The sequence below is a fragment of the Vipera ursinii genome, assembly GCF_947247035.1.
Source record: "Vipera ursinii genome assembly, chromosome: 2".
NCBI classification, from domain to species: Eukaryota; Metazoa; Chordata; class Lepidosauria; order Squamata; family Viperidae; genus Vipera; species Vipera ursinii.
Genome location: NC_139513.1, coordinates 188,196,917 through 188,221,279, shown reverse-complemented (window position 1 = coordinate 188,221,279; position 24,363 = coordinate 188,196,917). Strand labels below are relative to the sequence as shown.

The window sequence follows — 24,363 nt, the reverse complement described above, 5'->3', positions numbered from 1 at the left end:
CAGTGGAATTAAAACTCCCTAGGCTTTTAGGGAGAGTTCACCCTGTGTTCCACTGCAGCTTGCTGAAACCTTTTCGGGGCTCCACTTTAAGACCTCCCCCTAAGAAGGCACCCATGTCCCTCGTAGTGGTGGGTCAGAGTCACTATGAAGTAAAGTGTATTCTTGACTAGAATTTTTAAAGGGAAATTGCAGTATCTGGTCTGAAGCCACTTGGGTGAAATCTAGCGATGTGAAAGCCGACAGACTCATCAAAAGGTTTTATAGGAAACACCCCAACAAACCGAGACAGTCCCCTAACATATGTTTTTGTTTACACTACAGGATCTGTCCTTTTTGTAAGGGGGGCCGGATGTCAACGCTAACATTGGATGTTCTTGCTTTGACAATATATGGAGATGCAGCCTTTTTCTTTCTTATGCTTTACTTTTAGAATGAGATGATACTGGGGGAGGAGGAGGAATGTGATGGGAGTTAGACATAATATTGTAATAGTGTGTGAACTCAGGACTTTTGAAATAAGAGGTAAGAAATGGGTTGGAGTAAAGGAGGGAAAGCCTGCATTTCAAACTAATTGGAGAATGTGATTTATGACTTAATTAGAGGAGGGAATTGTGTTTGATACTATATGCTAAGGGGAGGGGAATCCAGATTTTGGTTTTGACTATGTATGTGCCGATGCTATGCAACTTGAATAAAGATTCTGTAAGGTAAACAATGCCTTGAAGTTCTTTGAAGAGTTTCATCTGTTGGTACTATGACAGGAAAAGAGACAGATGTTGCAGAGAGACTATGACAAGGAAGACTGCCTTCTGAAAATACAGGGCAGGGCCTGTCCCAGACTAACATCTCCTGTGCTCAAAGTATAATTTTAAAGGGCCATTAAAACATCTTGAAAAATAAAAGCTATTATGGTCTTTGTGGAGAAGACAACAAGAATTCCTCTAAGGCCAAAGTCTTTTTATATGACAAATAAATTAATCCAAATTTATAATCAAGAAACTGGACTGGAAGTGGGTAGATTGTTCAAATTTAGTAGGCATCACAGGGCCAAGTTAATTAAAACATAGCTAGAATTTATTTAGGCTGTAATACCGGTAGCATGTCATCTTTAATGGACATAATTAACCAAATACTTTTATCTATACAAAAATATTCCCTCTTCCTGACATGTACATTTGCTTTCTTCCTTCTTGCATGCCATGATTATCTATATATCAAAATGTATTTTTATGAAGTTCACTTTCAGTTGTGCTATGAGAAACTATTTTGTGCTAAACTCTTTTAAAATCATCCAGCTATAGCTATAAATTAATGTCACATATATTCCTTACAAACTTCTAAATAGAAGTGAAGATGATTGAACAGGATTCCCCAACCAATTAGTATAACTGTACATATGCTGAAAGGCAAGAATGGAAAATTTCCTGCTTACCTTGTGAGGTATTAAAAAGCATCTACTTTCGATCCTCCCACATTTGATTATTTCCAAAGGCAAGGCATTTCCCATATTTGGCAAATTTCTGCAGCATACCAAGATAACTAAGCAATCTGCTGCTCTTTGCTATAGTTAAGCAACCAGAAAACAGTCCAGGGAGCTAGTAATTAAATCTTCTGTTTTTCTAAGTAAGGAATAGCCAATGATTGGCAGAACTAAGAGTCGCTGAAGTATAACTTCATTTTCTGATTTCTTTTAGCTTCTACAGCAGTTACTGTAAAATGGAAACCTCCAAGAAATACTGAAAAATACATTTACAGAATGACAGTGACTGAAAACATGTTTTAAAAACTGGATTTTCTTGAAATCACAAAGGAAAACTGCCTGAAAAACAAGCAATTCATAGATCAAGAGAACCATTACAAATCTCAACTTTCGGTTCTGGAATAGGAATTCCTTTTCCTTAGCACCAGAAGGCAGTTATGAACTAATACTAATTTAGGTCTCCAACCTTCTTCAAACTATTTGCCTTATCTACCACTAATAAGGGAAGAGGTGCTGGCACATAAGCTCAAGATGCACTTCAACATCTTTGTAAAAGGAAGACAATTTCTGAGAAACTAAAACATAAGACTTTGTAAACTATGACCAAAAGATTTTTAGTATGAAAATCTTCCCTATTCAAGGCCTCTACAGGAGAAGCTTAAAATGTTTTAATTGTAATTATGTAGCTTGGAGAAAGTTTGTTTGTAATGTATGGATCCAATACTTATTCAGGATCTTCTGCTAGGATTGTAAGGAATGATGAAGATTCTAGCATTTTCATTTCCTTTGCAGTTAAATGCTTCATAATGCAACTTACTTGAATTTTCCCAATTTTGGTTTCCTTTGCTTCCAATTAATCACAATGAAATTAAAATATCCAATAGCAAGATTATACTATAACCACACAATCCCAAAAATTTCTTTTTCAAAGCAGAAAAATGGAAAATACAGCTCAGGTTCAAAAACAGAAAAGAAATACATTTTAATATTGATTTAAGTGATAGGGTAGAATCTTCCCACTGCAACTGGCTACATTTCCCCAAATGAAAAGAATAAACTGAATCTGACATTTTAGTACTGAATGCCAGAAGCTCAAACTGAAGTTGCAAACAAGAGCATAACAAAATACAAAGCAAAAGCTCAGCAAAGTAGGCTACAGTTCTCGTATGTTGTTAGGAGAAAGCCAGGTATTTGCTGAATCTTTACAAGGTTCCCCCAATAAGCCGTGCTTCTTGGTGTTCTACAACACTCCTTTTTCAAAGATGACAGTCATGTCTTTAAATGTGTAAGAAAAATACAGTTTTAACCATCTTCTGTCTTGAGTAATTAATTTCAGCAAACCAGCTGAACCATTTTCAGAACAAAGCTTTTTTTTAAATAGTCACCTTTAACAATATTAAATGTTTTGTTCCTCCACTGTGCTAGAGCCAAGGCATGTTCTCCTTTCCCCATGAAATGTATATTATCAGAGGAAGAGGGAAAGATGGTATAACTCATTTGGATTGTCACCTACACCTGTCAAGGTACATGACATCAGCTGGCCAAACTTAGTACAAATAAACTACCCATAAGACTGATGTCTGTGTATATTCCAAAGATCAACAAGGCCAAACCTGCTAAATCAAGTTCAGAACTAGACAGAAATAACCTCCAAATTGGAAAAGCAATATGGCACTGATGCAAGGTATTGCTTAAACTTTGTCCTTCATCAGAAAAACAGAAGGATCACACATGCTGAAGAAAACTCTGACCTTTGGAAGACCATATGAAGCCTCCTTTCCCTCCCCCCATTAAAACTGAGTACTATTTCCATCCCAAAGAATGCAAAGTAGAGATATAAAATAAAAACACACAATAATTTGACAATCCTTAGGAAGTTATTAATTTGTTGGACAGGGTACAGCACGTATTAGGAAAAAGGAACAAAAAACCAAAACTCCAGGCCTTCTTTCCTTATTTGGTGACAAGAAAGTGCAAGAAAGGGTTTCCTGGGTTTTGTTCAGTTGTCAGATTTTTGCATATCTGTGTTCTGGCCAAGACAGGGGGCTTTGAGGCTTTTCTGCAGCACATGCGCATCTGCTGGTTCTATCCTTTTGTAGTAGTTCTTCTTTGTTTCAATGATCTCAAATCCAAATTTCCGGTAGAAATCAATTGCTGACTCATTGCTAATCTGAACATGCCTAGGACAAAAAAAGAAACAATATACTGGAATTTGGTTACACATATTAGCAAAGTATACATTTAGGCATCAGAAAAACGAATGAAAAGAAAAATATAGAAAATGGGTGTTACCAAACAAGTTGTATCAATACTCTTGTGAATGTAATGGGTAAGAAGCATTTTTCCCAACACTAAAACCGCATAACAAAAAAGTAAATCTTTTTGGCAGTTTCATGTCTGCAATGGCAAGTTTGGAAGAAGAAAGATCAGATAACCATCTCTGTCCAGCAGTAGAGGAGGAAAGTTCCTGCTTTGTCTCCCTAGCTGGTCTTTGTCTTCTTGCTCTCGCAGATGACACATGCCCAGCTGGACTGCTGAAGTGGCTGGGGTTGGGCTGGGCTTTTTACAGCCCCAAAGATGCAACATGCCAAAAAGCCCCTTTGCGCCATGCTCCTGGGCCAGGCTGGGGCTGGCCTTCGTGCTGTGAAAAAAGCAAAGCAAAGCAAAGCAAAAAGAAGTCCCAGAGCTACGGCATAGCTACAGGGGCTGCATTTTGCTTTTTGCCCCAAGTCCAGCCCGGAAGCACAGCACAAGGAGGTCTGGGATACGCCACAGCTCTGGGGCTGCTTTTTTCTTTTTTTCCAGGCAAAGCACAATTCTGGCCTGGCCCTGCAACCCAGATAGGCATGCCTCATCACAATTCTGGTTGTAAGTCAAGGTTTACCTGTAAGCCTACAAAGGAAGCTTACCACAGTTAGGCTCAATCCACCCCATTCTTTGATTCCGAAACATGACCAAACTGACAAAGGCTCTCCTTATCCTCTCCTAAATTTTCAAACTACAGTTCAGAATTCCCATAGAAGTAGTACTCTTTTCAGCTTTAATAATGAAACCAACCATTACTATTCTTACTCTGAGAATGTTAAAATGTGAATTGTCTGTTGCACTCTTCATTCCAATGATATACAGCTATTTCTATGGAAAGATCACAGATAACAATGTTAATCAAACTAATAGGTAATCCAGGTATAAGTGGGTCATGTTGACAATAAGGTGGAAGAAGACTGGAACAATGCCCACACTGACTGATGGCTACAGTACTCCTGGGCCTACAGACCTGCCAGCTGCACCTATAGAGGAGAGTGGGATCTGCCCTGTCACAGAAAAAGTTGGTCAATTCTTGATCTAAGCTTATTCTTTGAACATCTGGGTTTTTTTATGCTTCTCTCAGTAATAAGTAGAATTAAAAATCAACACAAATAATTAAATCCCCCAATGCTTGTATTGAATAAATCAACAGTATTTACTTACAGATAGATATTATCAAAGGTGCCATCTTTTTCACAGATGTTTAACACATGATTCAACATTTTAGTTCCTGAAAAAGAATTGAGAAAGTACAAAAGAAAACCATGTTATTTCTAGTCTTTTTCAAATTTTGTAATCCCAAGACCAGCAACACTGCTTCTGAAATTAGAATCTCAACTCCAATATTTGAGATTGGGCTCATTATTTAAAGAAAAAATTAAGGACGCTTTTAGAAAATAGCATCAAGTATGTTAAATTATTGAATTTATTAGCTGCAAGTTAATAGTTTGATAAATAACCCTAATAAGTAACTGCTTCCATTCTAAAAACTTATTCTTCATATGATATATGAAGTTTGGCTTTTCCTTGTACACCAGCATCTTGTACTATTTCATTTTTGGAATGAGTACAGAAATAGTTACACTTTAAAGCTCAAGAGTCAAATAAAGGCCACTGAATATTTGCTAGAGCCTTACCTATTCCTAACCGTCGGTAAGGGGCCAGACATCCAAGTGTCATGATGTACAATCTTTTCTGATTCTGAGAATGATCTACTCTACAGCACACTGCGCCCACAGCAATATCATTGAAATAGGCTATCAAAAAGAAATGGGAACAGAAAGAAAGCATATTTACTTTAGTTTCATATATATACATATTGTTCCTTTATTCTTTGCAACAAATACTGAAAAAAGGTGCATGAATAAGATACAAGACTTTTTAAAATTTCATATCATATATTTTAAGTCAATTCAAATTTTGAACTGAATCAATTCAAACAAGCCCTAAAACTCAATGAAACAGGCTGGTTAGAAAGGTTGCAGTTATTTTGAGGAAAAAAATTAACTCTGGACATCAAAAACAAGCAGATTACTAGCTTTTTATGTGCAGAAAATACATTTTGTAAAGGAGCATTCAAGACCATCAACGTAGAACAAAGTGGTATAATCAATGGGACAATGGAAAGACGTTTCCAAAAATAGATACAGATAGATATTTGTGTGTGTGTGTGTGTGTCTGTGTGCGCGCGTGTGTGATGGCAGATGAATGAATGCCTGGGCAAAGTCCCTGAAGAAGGCAAGATTTCATTAGTGATTTGCCCTTACCTCCTTCATAGAGCTGAGAGACAGCCACTGGCCTAAAGTCACGCAGGTAAGATAGGACTAGGACTCATGAGCTCCTGGTTCACGGGTCAGCAACCCGCGCCTCCGGAGCTGCATGTGGCTCTTTAAGCCATCCCCTGTGGCTCCCAGTCCTCCTCCGCCATTCTGGAAAAAAAGTGGGAGTAAAAAAGTCCCATTGAGAGAATGGGGTGGCGGAGGTTTGGGGAGCTGCGCAGGCAGCTCCGTCGCCACCTCTGCAAGCCTCCGCCGAGAGAATGGGGCGGTAGAGGCTTGCCACCCATTCTCTTGGCGGAGACTTCTTTCAGGGGATCCTGCCTCTGCTGCCCCCTTCTCTCAGCTGGGCTCTGCCGAGACGAGAGAATGGGGCGGCAAGCCGCCGAGAGAATGGAGCAGTGGAGCGCTCCGCCGAGAGAATGGGGCAGTGGAGGCTTGCCGCCCATTCTGTCAGTGGAGACTTCTTTCAGGGGATCCAGCTCTGCCACCCCCTTCTCTCAGCTGCCCAGCTGAGAGAAGGGACAGCAGAGGCTGGATCCCCCGAAAGAAGTCTCCACCGAAACGAGAGAATGGGGCGGTAGAGCACTCCAAGAGAATGGGGCAGTGGAGGCTTGCCGCCCATTCTCTCGGCGGAGACTTCTTTCGGGGGATCCAGCCTCTGCCGTGTCGCGAGAACAGCAAGCCGCCCCATTCTCTCGGCGGAGCGCTCCACCACCCCATTCTCTCGGCGGCTTGCCACCCCGGTGTCTCGTCTCGGTGGAGACTTCTTTCAGGGTGGCAAGCCGCCGAGAGAATGGGGCGGTGGAGCGCTCCGTTGAGAGAATGGGGCAGCTTGCTGTTTTCTCGGCACGGCAGAGGCTGGATCCCCCAAAAGAAGTCTCATTCTCTCGGCGGAGCGCTCCACCACCCCATTCTCTCGGCGGCTTGCCACCCCGGTGTCTCGTCTCGGTGGAGACTTCTTTCAGGGTGGCAAGCCGCCGAGAGAATGGGGCGGTGGAGCGCTCCGTTGAGAGAATGGGGCAGCTTGCTGTTTTCTCGGCACGGCAGAGGCTGGATCCCCCAAAAGAAGTCTCATTCTCTCGGCGGAGCGCTCCACCACCCCATTCTCTCGGCGGCTTGCCACCCCGTTCTCTCATCTCAGCGGAGACTTCTTTTGGGGGATCCAGCCTCTGACGCCCCATTATCTTGGCGGAGACTTGCAGAGCTGCTACCTTCGGCTGCTTTTCTTTCGAGGCATCCAGCTGTTGAGAGAAGGGGGTGGCAGAGGCTGGATCCCCCGAAAGAAAAGTAACCGAAAGCAAGCTGAAACAGAGAGGAGACTGCAAGAAGGGCGAGATCAGCGCGGGCTGAGACACACTGATCTCGTGTTCCTGGCAATCTCCCTCAATTTCCACTTGTGAAGTTCAGGGCTGGCCTTACGGAGTTGCCAGAGCTCCTGGGAGGACGCATACACAGGGCCGCTGATCAGCCTCTTGTTTTGCGCATGCGCACTCTTTTTTGCGGCTCCCAGTTTTTTCTTTTGTGAGGGAACCGGTTCCGAGTGGCTCTTTCACTGTTTCAGCTTGCCAACCCGTCCTGGTTCATAGGTTTTCAGTTTAATATACTAAAAATCAATCAAAAATCCGTGATGAAAAGCTAAAAATGGAATGTTGTTTTTATGTTAGATGGAATACTCAATTATAGCAACCAAGAGTATATTGCAGTAGTCTACCTTAGAGACTGTAAAGATTTGGATGAAAGATAATTACTCGCTATGGCTTCAAAACAGTACCTGAAGAGGTATTGAAGAAGATAGGAGGATATGATATGTTGTCTAATTATTCCAGTGTGCAGGACATGGAATAATAAATAGTCTTAGGTTAGAGGAAATACAGATTCCAGTTAAAGATTGAGAAAACAGTCGAAAAATGTAAAATATCACATAGACCAATATTGTGTCCAGCTTCGTGTGAAATACAATTAAAATATGAAATATAAAAAATATGTTCAATAACATATATAGCATTAGATGATTTAGCTCCAACCCACTAAATAAAAATCAAGAACTTATACCCAGTTTGGCAAGCTCGCCGACCTCTAACACATCCTTGTAGAACTTGTCATTGTAGCTGACAGGAAAGATGACTTGGTTTAACCTCTTCAACTGCTTAATGTTGTGTGGCGTCACATCACCCAGTTCGATCCGGCTACTGGAACAAATCAAAATATGCTCAATACTCTAGGAATTTCATTTTTATTAAATTACATATGACTTAATAGGAGAGACCACTTCAATATACCTCAAATGTTAAATATAATTCTGTTAGAGACTTTGTAATTTTATATAAAACAAATCTGAACTCTTATTCAGAAAAGGAACTGTGGCTATTCTGATTAGCAAGAACAGAACCTAGAATATATGAAATAACTCACAGTTACTGTTATTTGTTTGACTGTCATTATTAACATATCTAAATACTCCTTTTTCCTTCTGCTTGCCCTACAACAACCCTGTGAGATGAGTTGTACTGAGAGAGGTGACTGGCGCAAATCCAGCTGGCTTTCATGTCTAACGCAGAATACTGTTAATCCTTATGACATTTCTATGTCACTAGTTCCCAGTTTCTTTTCATTTGGCAAATACTTAAGTCCCCCAATCCTCAATGGCTTTGGTGTCTATTAACATCACAATTAACTTGTTGTATACTATCAACAACTTAAACATTCTGGCTAAAAAGATCAGTCTTCCTGCACTATATTAATGCCTCAATTCCAATGACAGTTTGTTCTACAATAAAGGTTCTGCAATAGAAATGTTAGATGTTTTTAAATCAATGGTGGATGCATTCTGCGATCAGGGTTGCAAAAGGTCTGGAATAAACTGTACAAGAGTAAACAGTGATGTAAATAACTTGGACTATGCTATGGCCTTGGACAATAAGATGAGCATACTGAATCATGCTCTAAATGCTAGTACCAATTTGGGTAACTATTTCAATCAGAATTAAACTCATATCTCCCAGAAATAATATTTATTACCTATGCTACTGCATTATAAGTCAGTTGTAATTTCCAAGTCATTTTCAAGGACAATTCCAACTGTACATATAGATCTCTTACACTGAATTATTGTCTGGTTTCTCCTTCAGGCAAGGGTACCAAAATCCCAACATAAGCTGTCCAGCATCAATTCAGGAGGACCCTTGAACTCTGAACCTGTTTCTTTTAGGGCCATGCAACCCCATGCACAACAAGTCTATTCACTGAAGTTCATCTATCAGAATCAACCTTAACAATTTGTCTTGTCCCAAATCAGCTTCAACTTCTATTCCCCAATCAAGTCCTTAATAGTCAGGAGACATATAGAACTGCTTAGATATTCAGTTCTGAGCTTTCAGGAAGAATAAGTTCTTCAAACTTATACACGATCATTTCCTGCTGAGTTAATATAGATATTAAATTATATGGAACACAAGATGCAACTTGCGGAACACCCCTTCCCCCTGTGAATTAAACAAATAATCTTCATTTTCCAAAAGCAGAATAAAACAGTACTTCCAATGCCCAGCTACCTCAAATACTCTAAAGGTATACCATGGATGATAGCAACAAAGGTTGTAAAGGATTCTACAGTATCACTAGAATTACATTCTCCCGCCTTTCTTCCTTTGACAATTTTGGATCTGAACCCAATTCTCCGAACTGAACAACAGAGATAGTGATCTGATTTTCATCAGTCTAGAAGAATAAGCCAAGATCCAGCTTCTCTTTTCCAACCTTCTCTGAAACCCATTAAAGATACTGTTCCTCCACAACTGGATAGCATACACACATTTCATTTTGAAAAAAATTTCTTGCTGACCAAATAAAAAATAATAAAACATGTCACTTTACAAAGAAAGCTAAGTATCTTTCAGCATATGAACCAATTTTATGACACTACTGATTGAATGAAATGTCTAAGTTTACATTATAAATTTTAATAATTATAGACAAACCCTATTTGAGGAAGAATTTCTTCCAGTGCATGCTTCAGAGTGCAACTTTCCAAAGAGCAGATGGAAGAAGAGAATGTCCAAAAATGGCGTTCCGAGATAACTGGGGGGAAACGAGTGGAGAGTTTGGTACAAAATATAGTATGTCTAGGATAGATCATCTAGATTCTGGGAGCACTGAATACCCAGAAAGTAAAACAGTAAACAACTGAAAATCTGTTTATGCCTTTCTGAGGCCTTCTTCTTCCATCTCTTTCAGCCTGAAAGAAAAAGGCTAAAAATGTTTCAGCCTGCCTTTTCTGTTATTATCACATTATTATCTCTCTCGGAGAGATTAATCTCTGTTCCTTCCAATGACACCCACTGCTAATTTATTTAGTAAATATTATCCAGTATGTCAGAATCAACTTTACAGTTGATTTGTAAAAACATAAAATAAAAAGTTAGGGTAAATGAAACATCATATTATTTATGATAATTATATTTGCCCTTAAAGTTGTTTTAAGATAATTTGCTGAGTTTGTTTCAACAGCTTCTATCTCTCCGAAAGCTGTTATACTGTAAAACAACAAAGACAAATTTGTAGATGATACTACACTATCAGCTGAAAAATGAAGTCAGTAACGTAAATGGTAAGATGAAGAAATGGTACATGTTGAACATTTTTCTTTCCATTCAATAGTACACACCTCCTTCCCTCTCTGAAAATGTCTTATCTTCAGGGAAAAGCAGGAATTTTAACTTCTGATAAGCAGCTGATTTCAAGTAAGTTCGGAAGTTTCTGATTATAGCTCTCTAGAGCAGGGGTGTCAAACTGCCGGCCCACAGGCTGGATGCGTCACACGGAAGCTGCTCCTGGCAATAGCAAAACAGTCCCGATACGTTGTGCAACGTCATATGATGTCACGAGTTTGACATATCTGCTCTAGAGGATTTCTTGATGTTAAAGTAGGCTAAACTCTTTTACTTAAAAGTATACTTAAGTAAAGGCCTTTAAATAAATACTGCAGTTAAAGGTCACAATTTTTTCTGCCATTATTACTCAAAAGCACTAATTTGAACAGCAGATTGACAGTTTAATGTTAATTGCACTGAGTCATAAGCAATGCCCATTGATGACAATGCTTTGAATTAAGCAGATTCTATTACAAAAAAAATAAGAATTTAAGGAAAAGCAATAATGCTGTATAGGGTTCCCCCCCCCAAAATCATCTTTGTAACAAAGTTCTACATACAGATAAGGTGTGGCCCTACTCATAGTGCAATCTCCTTTGCCTCCAAAGTGCAGCCACCCAAACATTGCCCACTTCATGAGGCATCATAGGCCTTTCGGAAATGAGTATTATTCTGGATGTTAATTCTCTTTTTTTCACAGCTTACTATGTCCCTTTTAAAACTGAATTTTAAAAACTAGAAAGAATCAGGATGTCTGATAAGTGTTAAGGAAGTGCTTGTGAGTTAAGTGATCCTGAGAATGTTACGTTATGATACCTTTGCCGAGTATCACTTTATAGCTAGGATAGGCAGTTCCAGAGGTTGTATCTGCCAGCATACACATAACACAGCTGCATCCATAAGCTCCTTTCAGATGCTCAAAACATACAAGTACAGATAGACATATACACACATGGAAACAAATAAAGCACTAAATATAACATAGTATAGAACAGAACTATACTTTTCAATAAAAATCAATAAATAACTAGTGGATTGCTTCCATATATAATTGTGCAGTATTAAACTACAGCTTTAAAATCTCATTTAAACCACCAGTAATAGTAACTTTAAGACAAAAGAGAGAACCTAAGAAATAAAAAGCATCAAGAAAGATAAAATGCATTAAGACTACTTTTCATTTCTCACTCAAAAATAATTTATAAATTGAGGGGTCCTTGATGCTCTCTGAGCTTGGTTGTTTTCTTAAAGAGGTTTCTTTACTCAAACTAGGTAACATCATCAAACAACCAAGCTCAGAGAGCATCAAGGACCCTTCATTTCAACCCTGAGCTACAAATATTTTCATTTATTGACAACTTGTAAATTGCATAAGGGACGTGGTGGCTCAGTGGGTTAGGACGCTGAACTTGTCGATCGGAAGGTCGGCAGTTTGGCGGGTCGAATCCCGAGTGCCGTGTAGCAGAGTGAGCGCCTGTTACTCGTCCCAGCTTCTGCCAACCTAGCAGTTCGAAAGCACGTAAAAATGCAAGTAGAAAAATAGGGACCACTACGGTGGGAAGGTAACAGTGTTCCGTGCGCCCTTGGCGTCTAGTCATGCCGGCCACATGACCACGGAGACATCCTCGGACAAGCGCTGGCTCTTCGGCTTTGAAACGGAGATGAGCACCGGCCCCTAGAGTCAGAAACGACTAGCACACATGTGCGGGGGAACCTTTACCTTTACCTTAAATTGCATATTCCAGATACAGTACAATGCTGGTGTACCTAACTATAGCTTACATTCATTGCAGCAACCATATTAATTACAAAACATTGCAGAACACAGTATCTTCCCCAGACAACTTCCATCAATGATGAAACATGTTGTCAATGACATGCTCATTAGACGTAAAAGGACCACAATGAAGGGAGAAAGACCTACATGAACTAGTCAAACATACTATCCTCATTGAATCACTCACTATGTTGCAGATAACAGGAATAGATACCTGAAGACAGAGAAGACAATCTAATGACATAAATGGCATACAAGTTTCTAATTGTTTTACTACAATTACTACCACAAAAGTTTGAAGCTTCAACAGATCTTATGAGATTGAGTGGATAAGGAACAGTCAGGTTACTGAACAATATTTCATGTAAGTATCATGTATTTGAAAGGCAGTACTGGTAAAATGTTTACAAAATGATCAGTATTTTTGTAGCTATTTAATCCATGAACTTTTTTAGCAATTGCTAGTCTGATGTGACACCATGATATACCATGTTTTTATCAAAATTTATATTGTATCAACATCGGTATATACATCATCTGATAATATACATTAGAATAAAAATATTTTCTTCACTACGTTGTTCCCTTAGGACAGACATGTCAAACTCACGATGTCATGTGACGTATCGGAACATTTTCCCCATTGCCGGCAATGGGGTGGGTGCAGTTTCATTGTGACACGTCCGGCCCACGGGCCAGCAGTTTGACACCCCTGCCTTAGGAAATCAGGGTATAAATACCATATTTTTGGAAGGCAGAATAAAAACAGAGTTAAGTAAGATTAGAAATGACATCTTAACTATAATAGTTATTTCTAAATCCACCATAATCTCAAACTTCTAAATGGTTAAGCCTTTCTGGGCATGATTTCTTCTGATCATGCACAGCTATCACTTTTCCAAGTCAAAATTAGCAGGTCTATTATTCAGATATTATTATTCTACTAGGTCTAATTTCCATAAATATTTGATGCATTTCTCCTCAGGTCAGGGTGTCTCTTGTGTTGTAATGTCCAGTATCATTATAATTTATGAAAATATATTTGAAAAGTGCAGAAAAAATTATTTGGTATGCTTTATAGTACCATGAAGTCAATATATGCTGTCATCTTTAAGCAAATCCTGTGCCAAGTTTAAATGCCCCTTCCTTATCCTGATCAAGTTTTTTTCATAACATTAAAACTGTAATCTTTCAAATTCTGGTGTAACTTTCTTGATGAATATACCCTTATTCAATTTAAAATCAATTCTGTATTTATAAGCTTCTTCAGAAACATCTGAGCTGAATTTTTTCTCAACCAAAAATATCAGTAACTTCCAGTTTGAGAACCTTATTTTATTACCGTAAGTATTCAACAAAACTTTAAATGTTGTATTTGTTACTTTCTTGTTCAAATAAGGGATCTTAATCATTGTTCAGGCACAGTTCTATAAAAGAAGGATCTTTGGTTGATTTAATGCCCCAGGGGCTATGTTTACCTGACAAACTGAATAAATCAAGGCAGTTTAGTTTACTATATTTTGGAAATTCAGCCCACAGTGGTTTAGTTTGCAGCTTAGTGTTAAATTAATAAACTACAGCTAAGATAAGTAAGCATGGTGTGAAATCTCAGCCATAAAGTTACTCAGTCTTTGAAGTATGATATAAAGCTGAAGGTAGTGCTATCCATTACAGTGCTGTTTATTCTTTTGCATTGCTGCTGGAACATGCCAGAAGCCTGGTCAGTATAATATGAAAGTTCTGCCAAGTGAAGCTTCATCCTTCTGGAAATCTTTTTTACTAAAGTCTCAAGGAATATAGTTAGTTTTATCTCAAGGATATTATTCCAAAAGACTGCCTTTTACAAGAAAGAAAAGACCAGCTTCTTGTCTGCTTGATGAGATACCAGACTGAGCTTTAAAGGATTCAACCTTTGAATTGTTTGAAAGACTAGTAATCTCTTGTCAACCTTCTGGCTGTGATGAGACACATGAAATATGGATGGTACTAAAAGATTCTTATTGCAAAGGTCTCTTTGGGCATATAACAGAATAACTGGGGTAAAATGGTACATTTTTCTCAGGTTTTGAATGAGGTGTACACTATTATACCTGTTGAAAGAGGATAATTGTTTAAATTATGAAGTGACTTAGAATCAGAACTGAATGTTCAAAATAGTAAAATTCAAACATTTGAGAGCTGCCTTGCTTTCCAATCTGAAGATATAACACTCTACAAAACCTTAATTTTGCCTTATGAATTAACAAAGTTGCCTCCTCAGCAGTGGAAAACACTTGTGCTCTGGATATTGTTAGTTCTTTTTAAGCCACAAGAAGCCAAAGTAAAGGGAGAGATACATGCTGAGGCGTTCCACCAAACCTATTTTATTTCAATAATATTTCAATCTACTGAGTTCAATCTTTATCCCCCTTTTTATCTCACATTATGATCTTAAGCTTCTCTCCAGGGCAACCAAGAAGACTATGTTATGTAACTAAAAACAGCTACACAGATTACTGAAAACTGACTGCTCGGCACCTGGGATGGCCCAACGTGTTAAAATTATTTGAAGTGCAGGAATTCTGCATTTTCAGAGCTTTCTCTGGCGCTCCAACCGTTGTTAAAGGAGGCTAGGCTCTTCTTTTTACCGGTGCGATACACCTTGAATTGGGAGGCGATTCCCTTTATGGTGCCATTCCGCGCACGCTTCCTGGGACCGAATTCAAAAAGCTCGCCTCCCGCTCCCCCGCCACCGCGCCTCGCTTCTCTCCCAAAATATCAGGCTACGTACTCCCTGGGGCCAAGAGCACAGCCCGCTTCGTTTTCATTCCCCTGAAAAAGGCAGGTGAACGACTCCTAGCAGTTCTTAGAGCCGAGAAACAAAGAGACGCCGTCGCCGCTAAAAGCGCGAGATAATAACCCGGGGTTCCCCCATTCGCCTCGAAGCCGCCCCACGGATGTCAAGAGAGGGAAAAGAGGCGGCGGCGCCGGTCCCGCACTCACCCCTTCATGGCTGCTGAGGGCCCAAGATCTCGATCCAGAAGGGGCAGTCAGGCCGCCTCTGCCGCCACTCCACATGGGCCTCAGGCCGTTCCGACCGTCCGCGCGAGTCTGCGCGTAGCCCCACCCCTTTGCCTGTCTCAACCTTTCACCCAACGTGAGGTAGGGTGACGCGGCGTGACGTGCGACGGCCACCCGCTTCAGACGCAGACAGGGTCCGCTTCTACGCTAGACGTCACGCAAGCGCGGGGCCTCCCCTACGATTGGCTGTGAAGGGCGTGCGAATCGCGCTTTCATTTCATTTCTCAGCAAAGCTGGCTGAGGAATTCTGGGAGTTGAAGTCCACAAGTCATTTTTATTTTATTTTTATTTTATTTTAATTCCATTTATATCCCGCCCTTCTCCGAAGACTCAGGGCGGCTTACAAGCTTAGCAGTAGCCTTCATTCTATGTATATGCCTGCTTATTAGGGCTTTCACACACACCCCAAGCGGCATTATTACAAAGTCAGCTTAATTGCCCCCAACAATCTGGGTCCTCATTTTACCTACCTGGGAAGGATGGAAGGCTGAGTCAACCTTGAGCCTGGTGGGACTCGAACCTGCACTAATGGCAGGCAGCTGGTGTTACTTAAGGAGGCATTAGCCCACTGCTCTACCAAGGCTCTTAAAAGGGCCAAGTTTGAAGACCCCTGATTTACACGGTTCATTTCAGGGTTCAATATGTGGTAGGACCTTTCAGGCGAAATGGAACGTATTCTTCTCTCTTTTTCGAAAGAGTTAACAAAAAGACAACCAAAATGGGATGCGCATTTCACTTGGAAAAAAAAAAGGTTTTAATAAATAAATAAATAAACATTTATTGTCAAAGTACAACATGTGTACATTGAGATTAGCTGAGCCTCCCCCCCCCCCCGCTCTCACCCCCCAACACACAGTGACAACAAACCCTCCGTCCTACCACACCATGTGAACCAACTACACCACACACTGGCCTCCCAAGTCAATTCTGCATAAGATTATATCCCATTTAAAAGCCTAACAGCCCACGGATAAAAGCTATTTTTCAGCCTGTTGGTACGGCTGGCTATACTATATCTCCTACCGGATGGTAGGAGAGTAAAGAGATACCGTCCAGGGTGTGAGTCATCCCTGAGAATCTTCCTCACTCTTCCAAGGCAACTTTAATAAAGTATGTAGTATGTATGTAGTAAACTTTAATAAAGTATGTAGTATGTAGTATGTATGTAGTAAAGTATGTAGTATAATTATGGTACATCTACTTTAATAAAGTAGATGTGCCATAATTATACTACAAACATTCGGATGACCTCTACATGGCCACGAAGAGTTGCTTACCTAAAATAAAACCCGTACTTCTGCTTAATATGTATTGTTGTGTTTGTACCATACAGTAAGAAAAAAACCCGGTGACGTTTTACGTTGTTTAGGTTGTGGCTTTAATTTAAGGCATCGTCAGAACCTGAAGTACTGAATATTTTGGATTTATAGAAAATGCATTTGTAGCTTATAACGTTTAGTTACAAATTTATACAAAAGTCGTTTTTCAGACTTGCTAATCTATCTTGTGGATAGGTCACAATTTACAAATTATAGTGAATGAGATCACATAGTGACTGAACCAAACAATCACGTTACGGCTAAGCACAATATACAATATTTCACTGATTAATATATTAAAGGAACATAGGCCTGAATCCAGGGATATTTTAAATTAAACAAATACCTTATCTATAATTTGTAACCATGATTCTTATTAAGATAAGAATAAGATAAACCTAATAAACCATAGATACAAATTAGATTGCTGTATATCTAATATATACTGATAATATACAAATAAGATTGCTGTACAATCAGGCCAGGAATGTATTAACAATGGAGATCAGGGCTGCAAAGAGAAGCTGAGGAATCAGCTATCAATAAATGAACCAGCAAATGTATGGAAAAGCCTTTAAAATAATACTGGCTACAGCAAACCTCCTTACCTTTGAGGGAAGTCAGGTACCCAGAGAAGGAAATATTAAAAGGGCAGAAAAATATATTTCCTAAAAAGAAATTAAAGAACTAGGAAAGCATGCCCAGTTTTCTTAACAGTCTCAGGTCTCCTTCCCCACAAGCAGAAAACCAGTTCTATAGACATGCAAATGTGAGCCATCAAGAAGGTTGGAGCTAGAAGCTTAGGAAGACAAAGGCCTAACATCTACATACTCCAGCCCCAGGGAAGCAGGGGCTGGGACATACCCACAACCAGCAAGATTCCTAGAAGGGCACAACTGGACTCAGGACACACAGGAAACAGCCTCAAAACAGGAACCGGAAATAACTCCAAACAATAGAGTCCAGGGGGTATAAAAACCCACTATCCACATGTGGTCAGTCCTTTTCTGTTGGATCCATTTTCCTGTCTGGCTTTCTTCTGCAATAAACTGTAACCCTCTTCCCAAAGCAGTCACCATGTTGTTTATCCCCAGCTTGGATGGAACTATGATGAAGACTTTTCTTCCTACACCTTGCTGAAGAGAATTGACAACTGGCAAATGACCGTAAGTTTGAGAGCAATTGACTGTCAGATATACCAACAATAGTCTCCTACACCTGACTCCATCTCTTTGCCCCCCTACCTCTGGTGATCACAGAAAAAGATGTGCATGGTCTATTTCACAGACAAAAGCGTGGAAAAGCACCTGATCAACTGCCCCCCATCTTTACCCACATCTCTAATAAATCACTGGAGATCTGTTATGTCTCTTCTTGCTTCAAACTTTCTACTATCATCCAGGTGCCCAAGAAACCCTCCATTCAGGAGCTGAATTACTACAGAGTGATTGTTTTGACATCTGTAGTTATGAAAACTTTGGAAAGGTGCTGGCCCACCTAAATGACATAACGGATTTACTGCTAAGCCCCTTGCAGTTTGCTTACTGTGTACAGTAAATAGATTGACAGATGATGCTGGCAATATGGCACTGCACTACATCTAACAACATCTTGACTCCCCAGAGACCTATGCAACGGTCCTTTTTGTAGACTAGCTCGGTATTCAACACCATGATTCCAGAAATCCTTCTCTCTAAATTGACTCAACAAGCTGTACCTGATCATACTGCTGCACGGGTAGTGATGGAAGCACCCCAATACTCCCATATTATACCCCTCCTGCGTGAGCTGCATTGGTTACCGGTTGCCCTCCGGGTGAGATTTAAGGTGCTGGTACTTACCTTTAAAGCCCTACATGGCTTAGGCCCGGGATACCTGCAGGACCATCTGCTGCTGGGAACGAATTCCCATCGCCCAGTACGCTCACACAGAGAAGGCCTCCTCAGGGTACCGTCGGCTAGACAATGTCAGCTGGCGACCCCCAGGGGAAGAGCCTTCTCTGTGGGAGCGCCAGCCCTGTGGAACCAGCTCCCCCCTGAGCTTCGGATGGCCCAAGATCTCCAGTCCTTTCGCCGCGGCCTCAAAACACTCCTTTTCCACCTGGCTGACCTGGACTGACAGGGATTTTAATTATGTTTTTAATTTTTTAACTCTAATTTTTAAATTTATTTTAATTTTAATTTATTGTACAGGGGCCTTTAATTTTAATTTTATCTTAACTTCTGTATTTATTGTATGTTATTGTTGTTAGCCGCCCTGAGTCCTTCGGGAGATAGGGCAGCATATAAGTCCCAAAAATAAATAAATAAATAAATAAATAAATAAATAAATAAATAAATAAATAAATAAATAAATAAATACTTGCAGATAGATTATAAGCTTTCTAACAGATAGGAAGCAGCAGGTAAAGCTAGGTAAAATCATATCAAATGCCTGTTCAGGAGCCCCCCAGGGCTGTGTGCTTTCTCTATTACTCTTTTCTCTCTATACTGGTGACTGTATTTCAAAGGATCCCTCTGTTAAAATACTCAGGTTTGGACATGATACAACAGACATTGGTCTCATTTGACACAATAATGAGTCTGCATATAAAGCAGACATGTCAAACACAAGGCCCGGGGGCCGGATCCGGCCCGCGAAGTGATTTCATGCGGCCCGCGAAGCCATCCTGGAAACAGTGAGGGAACGGCCCCCACTGCCTTGGCCCTGGCCCAGAGACCCTCCTCCTGCCAGAGACCCCCAGATCTGTCCCACTCCTGCCCAGGCCCCCATAGGCACCCTTGATGCGAACTATGTAGAGCTGACCACGCCCACCCAGAAGGTCATACGCACTCTAGCCACGCCCACCCAGTAGGCCATGCCCACCCAGGCCACACCCACCCGGCCCCCTGAGGGCAACTGCAATGCTGATGCGGCCCTCAATGAAATTGAGTTTGACACCCCTGATATAAAGGGAGGTAGATCAACTGGCCCTGTAGTGCAGCTGAAACAATCTGGAGCTGAACACTCTTAAAACTGTAAAGATGATAGTAGATTTTAGAAGAAGCTATCCTATTCTACTGCCTCCTGTAATATATTAGGCAACACAGTATCAACAGTAGAGACTTCCAAGTTTCTAGGTTCTATAAACTCCCAGGACTTGAAATGGACACCTAACATTAGAACCATCATTAAAAAAGCCCAACAAAGAATGTTCTTCCTGCATCAGTCTGCTGAAGAATCTGCTGATATAGTTCTACAGAGGAATTGAGTTTGTCATTTGTACATTAATAACTGTCTGGTTTGGCACAGCAACCAAGCAGTACAGATTATAGACTTCAGTGGATAGTTAGAACTGCAGAAAAAAGAATTGCAACCAGCCTGTCTTCCTTTAAGGATCTGTATACTGCACAAACCAGGAGACCTGAGAAAATAGCTACAGACCTTCCTAGAATCCATATGTGTCAATATAAAAGGAAAAAAGAATGACATTGCCATAGGTGTATACTACAGACCACCCAACCAAGCAGAAGAAATTGATGAACTTTTAGCTAAACAACTAACAAATGTATGTAGGAAACAAATGTACGTAGTAAAGGGATTAACTACCCTGATATCAACTGAGAGACAAACTCTGCAGCAAGTGGGAGATCAAACAAATTCCTAACCAACCTAGCTGACAACTTTGTCATCCAAAAGGTAGAGGAGGGAACTAAAGAAAAAGCTATACTGGACCTAATTCTTACTAATTGAGAAGTGATAGAGAGAGTTGAAGTTGCTGGAACTTTGGGTGAGAGTGATTGCATCATGTTAGAATTAAATATAATGCAAACATAAGCAATAAAACGTAATCCAGCTAGTGTCTTAAACTTTAATTATAAACACGCTGATTTATATATCCTAAATATTCAAGTTAGCTGGAGTGGTATCTCTCTGAATGTAACAAAGCTTAAGGTATTGCACAAATCAGCTTTGACCTGGTTCACATATGCCAAAAAATTGGTTTGCTTGGTTTCATTTCAAATCCAATTGTATTCATATAACATAATTCATAGGTTTGTTTGTGAAAGTTCAGCTTCAGCTATTGGGCTTAATAATAAACAGTCATAATTTGATTTGCTTGTTTGGAGTTTAGTGTAATTTAGGCTATTTGTATTCTCTAAAAGCAGATCTAATTCACATAATGCATACACTTCACTGAAAGTATATGTAAGGGTGTAGGTCTATACATACGTTGTATATAGTATGTTTAAATGTGTGTTATGTATGTGTAAACTTTGAGAGCAAGCAACTGAACTTCATTTTTAATGTGTGCCATTATGTCTACAGTAAAAAATGACAATAAAGGTTATCTATCTATCTATCTATCTATCTATCTATCTATCTATCTATCTATCTATCTATCTATCTATCTATCTATCTGACATATTCCTTACTATTAAAAAGGTAAAGGTTCCCTGCACATGTGTTAGTGCTAGTCGTTTCCAACTCTAGGGGCCGATGCTTATCTCCGTTTCAAAGCCGAAGAGCCAGTGCTTGTCCAAGGACATCTCCGTGGTCATGTGGCTGGCATGACTAGATGCCAAAGGCACACGGAACGCTGTTACCTTCCCATCGTAGTGGTCCCTATTTTTCTACTTCGATTTTTACGTGCTTTCAAACTGCTAGGTTGGCAGAAACTGGGACGAGTAAGAGGCGCTCACTCTGTTACGTGGCACTCGGGATTCAACCCGCCAAACTGCCGACCTTCTTTATCGACAAGCTCAGCATCCTAACCCACTGAGCCACTGCGTCGCTTTTTCCTTACTATTAGTTTTTATCAAAAGTATGCCAATTTAACAAATCACATTATGTCAAGGTTGATATGACATATCTAGTTAAAACCTGGTTTATTTTTAGTTCAGCATGTTAGAATTTAGAAGTGATTTCTAAGCCATGGTTTACTTTTACAATATTAGGTCAATTATAACTGATTTTGACACTCCACTATAATGCAATGAATATTATTATTATTATTATTATTATTAATAATAATAATAATAATAATAATAATTTGGAAGGGACCTTGGAGGTCATCTAGTCCAACCCCCTGCTAAGGCAGGAAACCCTATACCATTTCAGACAAATGGCTGTCCAGTCTCTTCTTAAAAACCTCCAGTGTTGGAGCATTCACCACTTCTGGAGGCAGGTTGTTCCACTGATCAATTGTTCTAACTGTCAGGAAGTTTCTCCTTAGTTCTAGGTTGCTTCTCTCCTTGACTAGTTTCCATCCGTTGCTTCTTGTCCTGCTTTCAGGTGCTTTGGAGAATAGCTTTGCTCCCTCTTCTTTGTGGCAGCCCCTGAGATATTGGAACACTGCTATCATGTCCCCCCTCATCCTTCTCTTCATTAAACTACACATACCCAATTCCAGCAACCGTTCCCTATATGTTTTAGCCTCCAGTCCCCCAATCATCTTTGTTGCTCTTCTCTGTACTCTTTCTAGAGTCTCAACATCTTTTTTACATCGTGGTGACCAAAACTGGATGCAGTATGCCAGCTGTGGCCTTACCAAGGCATTGTAAAGTGGTATTAGTACTTCACTTGATCTTGATTCTATCCCTGTTAATGCAGCCTAGCACTGTGTTGGCTTTTTTGGCAGCTGCAGCACACTGCTGGCTCATATTGAAGTGATTGTCCACTAGGACTCCGAGATCTCTCTCACAGTTACTATTATCGAGCAAGGTACTACTACCTATACTATACCTGTGCATTTGATTTTTCCTGCCTAAATGCAGAACCTTACTTTTTTCATAATTGAATTTCATTTTGTTAGATAGTGCCCAGTGTTCGAGTCTGTCCAGATCCTCCTGTATCTTAAGCCTATCTTCTGGAGTATTGGCTATTCCTGCCAGCTTGGTGTCATCTGCAAATTTGATGAGTTCCCCATCTATCCCCTCGTCCAAATCGTTGATGAAGATGTTGAAGAGCACTGGGCCCAGAACAGAGGCCTGGGGCACCCCACTACTCACTTCCCTCCATGTAGATGCGGTTCCATTGAGGACCACACGCTGAGTACGGCCGGTCAGCCAGTTACAAATCCATCTGGTGGTAATGCCACATTTTTCTATCTATCAAGTAGTAGGTAGTAGGTTGCGATCTACTTTATCAAATGCCTTACTGAAGTCCAAGTAAATTATATCCACAGCATTCCTCTGGTCCACTAGTTTTGTCACTTGGTCAAAGAATGCAATAAGGTTTGTCTGGCACAATCTGGTTTTGACAAACCCATGTTGGCTTTTAGTGATTACAAAATATCACTACTAGTATCAATTTTAAACATAATAAAATCATAAGCACAATAAAATCCCTTCACCGGTTTATTAAAAAAAACCGGGTGCACATGTGAAGTCTTTCCGCTGTTTTTCATCCTCTCCGTTTGTGTGAATTTAAAAGGACAAGGAACGATGACGACGACGCACTAGCCTTAACAGCTTTCTCGTTGTTATACAAAACACGGACCCAACCCACAGGCCGCAGATCAACGCAAACGGAAAACACCTGACGTCACTTCCTTTGGCGCAAGCGCGTTGGACTTACCGGGGGAAGGTCGTTCTTGAGGGAAGCGGGAGGTCGCCGCGATTGGTGGCTGGGCGGTCAGCTGCTGCCGGCGCTGCGGAACGGGCGTGTCCCGTGGGCTGCTGCTCTCGCTCGCCCGAGGTGGTGCTTTCTTCCCCGGAGGGCAGTTCCGTCGAGGGAGGGGAGCCTTCCGGACCAGGGGTTTCTTTTTCTTTCCATTCACTCCGTGGCCGCCCGTCTTTGGCCGGAGCTGACCTCTGCGCTTGGCCAAAAGCTTCTTTCCTTCCTCGGAGCAATTACTGTTTGGGTGAGCCTCTTTGTGACAAAACGCTTCTGGTTCATTCATACCGTGAAGCCAGTTCCTCCGCAGGGTCTCATTACCGTAGCCCAGGGGTCTTCAAACTCGGCCCTTTTATGACTTGTGGACTTCAACTCCCAGAATTCCTCAGCCAGCTTTGCTGGCTGAGGAATTCTGGGAGTTGAAGTCCACAAGTCATAAAAGGGCCAAGTTTGAAGACCCCTGCCGTAGCCTTTTTAGTCAGGGATGGGAAATAGTGCCGGCTATTTCTTTCTCTTCGCATTCGTTCCGTTGGTTTCCGTGTTGTGTTCTTTATACTTCAGCTTGATTCATGTTAAACCAAGCGGCGTCCAACCGAATCTAGTAAGCTGTAGCTTTTTGTATGTTTTCGTAGGTGATAATCTGAGAAAAATACGTCGACGGTTAATTGTTTTGAGATTTGTTCACTGACTGTTTTTGCCTTTATTTTGAAGTTGCGTTTAGCTCTTTTATGTTTTGCCCAGAAAATTTTTCCTTAGTAAATTTCTTAATTGCTGAGGTTTGTCTGTTATTAAAATAGAGAAACAAACAAAAAAAGAGATTAAATGGTCAAAGGAGCAGGTAGATATTCTATTTTGCTCTTGTCCTTAAGTTTCCTTTGCGTAGATTTCTGTTTTG

General features: G+C 40.5%; 2 protein-coding genes across 3 annotated transcripts in view; one reads left to right on the top strand and one right to left on the bottom strand.

The window, feature by feature from the left end:
- Window positions 1-2,437: 2,437 nt before the first annotated feature.
- Window positions 2,438-15,691, bottom strand: NAA50 (N-alpha-acetyltransferase 50, NatE catalytic subunit). 2 transcript variants are annotated; one of them, XM_083355067.1, is made up of 5 exons: window positions 15,475-15,691; window positions 8,119-8,252; window positions 5,425-5,544; window positions 4,952-5,018; window positions 2,438-3,660 (listed from the first exon to the last, which is right to left on the bottom strand). In XM_083355067.1, the coding sequence occupies exons 1-5, from the start codon at window positions 15,480-15,482 to the stop codon at window positions 3,480-3,482; spliced, it is 510 nt and encodes a 169-aa protein (XP_083211193.1). In that variant the 5' UTR covers window positions 15,483-15,691; the 3' UTR covers window positions 2,438-3,479. The 2 variants fall into 2 exon arrangements, with proteins under 2 accessions (XP_083211193.1, XP_083211192.1); XM_083355066.1 differs by having other exon boundaries at window positions 8,119-8,255; window positions 15,475-15,609.
- A 7,747-nt stretch (window positions 15,692-23,438) lies between these two features.
- Window positions 23,439-24,363, top strand: part of ATP6V1A (ATPase H+ transporting V1 subunit A) — a 42,950-nt gene continuing 42,025 nt past the window's right edge. The window contains exon 1 of the mRNA XM_083351436.1: window positions 23,439-23,715. The gene's annotated coding sequence lies outside the window, so the exon portion shown is untranslated. The remainder of the gene's footprint in view (window positions 23,716-24,363) is intronic.